The sequence below is a fragment of the Colletotrichum tamarilloi genome, assembly GCF_030869305.1.
Source record: "Colletotrichum tamarilloi strain Tom-12 chromosome Unknown Scaffold_456.1, whole genome shotgun sequence".
Taxonomy (NCBI): Eukaryota; Fungi; Ascomycota; class Sordariomycetes; order Glomerellales; family Glomerellaceae; genus Colletotrichum; species Colletotrichum tamarilloi.
Window position 1 is genome coordinate 1 of NW_026849838.1, and position 1,836 is coordinate 1,836.

The 1,836-nt window shown below is 54.5% G+C and overlaps 1 protein-coding gene across 1 annotated transcript; it reads left to right on the forward strand.

Annotated features, from left to right (window-relative positions):
* Positions 1 to 261: 261 nt before the first annotated feature.
* On the forward strand, positions 262 to 1,478 carry CTAM01_17265 (alcohol dehydrogenase GroES-like domain-containing protein; the record flags this gene model as incomplete). Its single annotated transcript, XM_060533252.1, has 2 exons — positions 262 to 631; positions 712 to 1,478. The coding sequence occupies 2 exons, from the start codon at positions 262 to 264 to the stop codon at positions 1,476 to 1,478; spliced, it is 1,137 nt and encodes a 378-aa protein (XP_060372170.1).
* Positions 1,479 to 1,836: the final 358 nt, after the last annotated feature.

Here is a 1,836-nt window from a genome sequence, read left to right on the forward strand (position 1 = left end):
TGCTACACCAACTGGCTAGGCTACGAGTGCTTCAACAACATGTGCCAACGTAGTCGATCAATTGTGTTAGTAGAGGAAAGCCTGCATCGTTTGGCGACATATGCGCGTATAACTATGGCTCTCGCCACGTCTCAAAGTCTCAAACCTCTTGTGAATGAGGACCAAGAATCGCATCAGACCGTCATTACACATGCCATAGAATCGCATCATCGCCTCATACACACAACTATTTCGAGCATCGACGTTCTTTGACATATAGCAATGTCACTCAATCTTTCCTGGCCAGCCGCGACCATGCGCGCAGTTGTTTACCATGGCACGCCTTTCGAAATGATGGTTCAAGATGTCGCCAAGCCAGCCATCCTGAAAGAGACGGATGTCGTTGTGCGGGTGACCACCGCGGCCGTATGCGGATCCGACTTGCACATCTACCGCGGCTACATGGGCGGTGCGGTGCCATGGATAATGGGCCACGAGGCCGTCGGCTACATCTCGGAGATCGGCGATGCCGTGTCCTCCTTCGCCGTTGGGGACTATGTCATCATTCCCGACACCGTGTCTGAGGATCATCTGGAGATGGTGCCGAGGTCGAAGGAATACTTTGGTTTCGGGAACAGTGAAATGGGTCTCGGTGGGCTTCAAGGTTGGAGCAATCCTGTTGAATGGACCTGCCGTGCGTGGTGGACAATGTGCTGACTACGAGACGCATAGCTGAATACGCGAGGGTCCCTTTCGCTGAGGCCAACCTGATCCCCATCCCGTTGACTCATGACACCGCCAACTCGACGATCGAGCGCGACTACCTGACCGTTTCGGACATCTTCGCTACGGGATGGGCCGGCATCGACTACACCGGATTCGAACCCGGCGATTCCGTCGCCGTTTTCGGGGCGGGTCCCGTTGGGCTGCTGTCTGCCTACTCGGCTATTCTGCGTGGAGCGTCCAAGGTCTACGTCGTCGACCATGTGAAAGAACGCCTTGCTCTCGCCGCTTCCATCGGCGCCATCCCGATCAACTTTGCTGACGAAGACCCCGTCGCCCAGATTCTGGCTCGTGAGCCGGACGGGGTCATGCGCACTGTAGACTGTGTCGGCATGGAGGCGTTGAACTCGAGTCTTGAGATGGACGAGAGCACTATCACACAACAGATGATTGACGTGGCGCATTTTAAGGGAGGCATGGGCCAACTGGGCGTGTATAGTTCGCAGGACGATTCGCCTGGCGCACCGTACGGCAGCGACATCTCGCCCACGATTTCCTTCCCCGTCTCGTCCTTCTTCGCCAAGGGCTTGAGTTTCCGAACAGGAGCCGTTGATCCCAAGCCGTACGCTCCCCAGTTGATCGACCTTATCAACAGCGGCAAAGCCCACCCAAGCTTTGTGATCAGCGCAGTTATTGGCATCGAGGACGCACCAGAGTATTACAAACGCTTCAATGAAAAGAAGGAAACCAAGGTAGCCATCCGCTTTCCGGAGTAGGACGGCTTAATTGCATGAAGCTTTCGGTCTGTATATAGAGGAAACTGGGGCAGTCTAAGTAATACATACGAATTCCTCCCCATATCCCGGCTCGGAGTTTTGGGTTCATGTCTCAATACAACAAAAGCATACATGTTGCAACGATCTGCAGGGCATTCTCCTGGCGATCCGGAGGTTCGCTCAAAGCCCGCTTAGACGTTTATATGTATGTCTTCAAGCCTTTTTGTTTGAGCCGGGCAGACTTCACGAACTGGAAGGCAAGCTCGGCGGTGTCATGTCAAGGTGCTTTGCACCTGACCTGGCCGACGAGATGGTACAGCAGACAAGCGCCTTTGGCATCCGTACAGATGTATCCGAC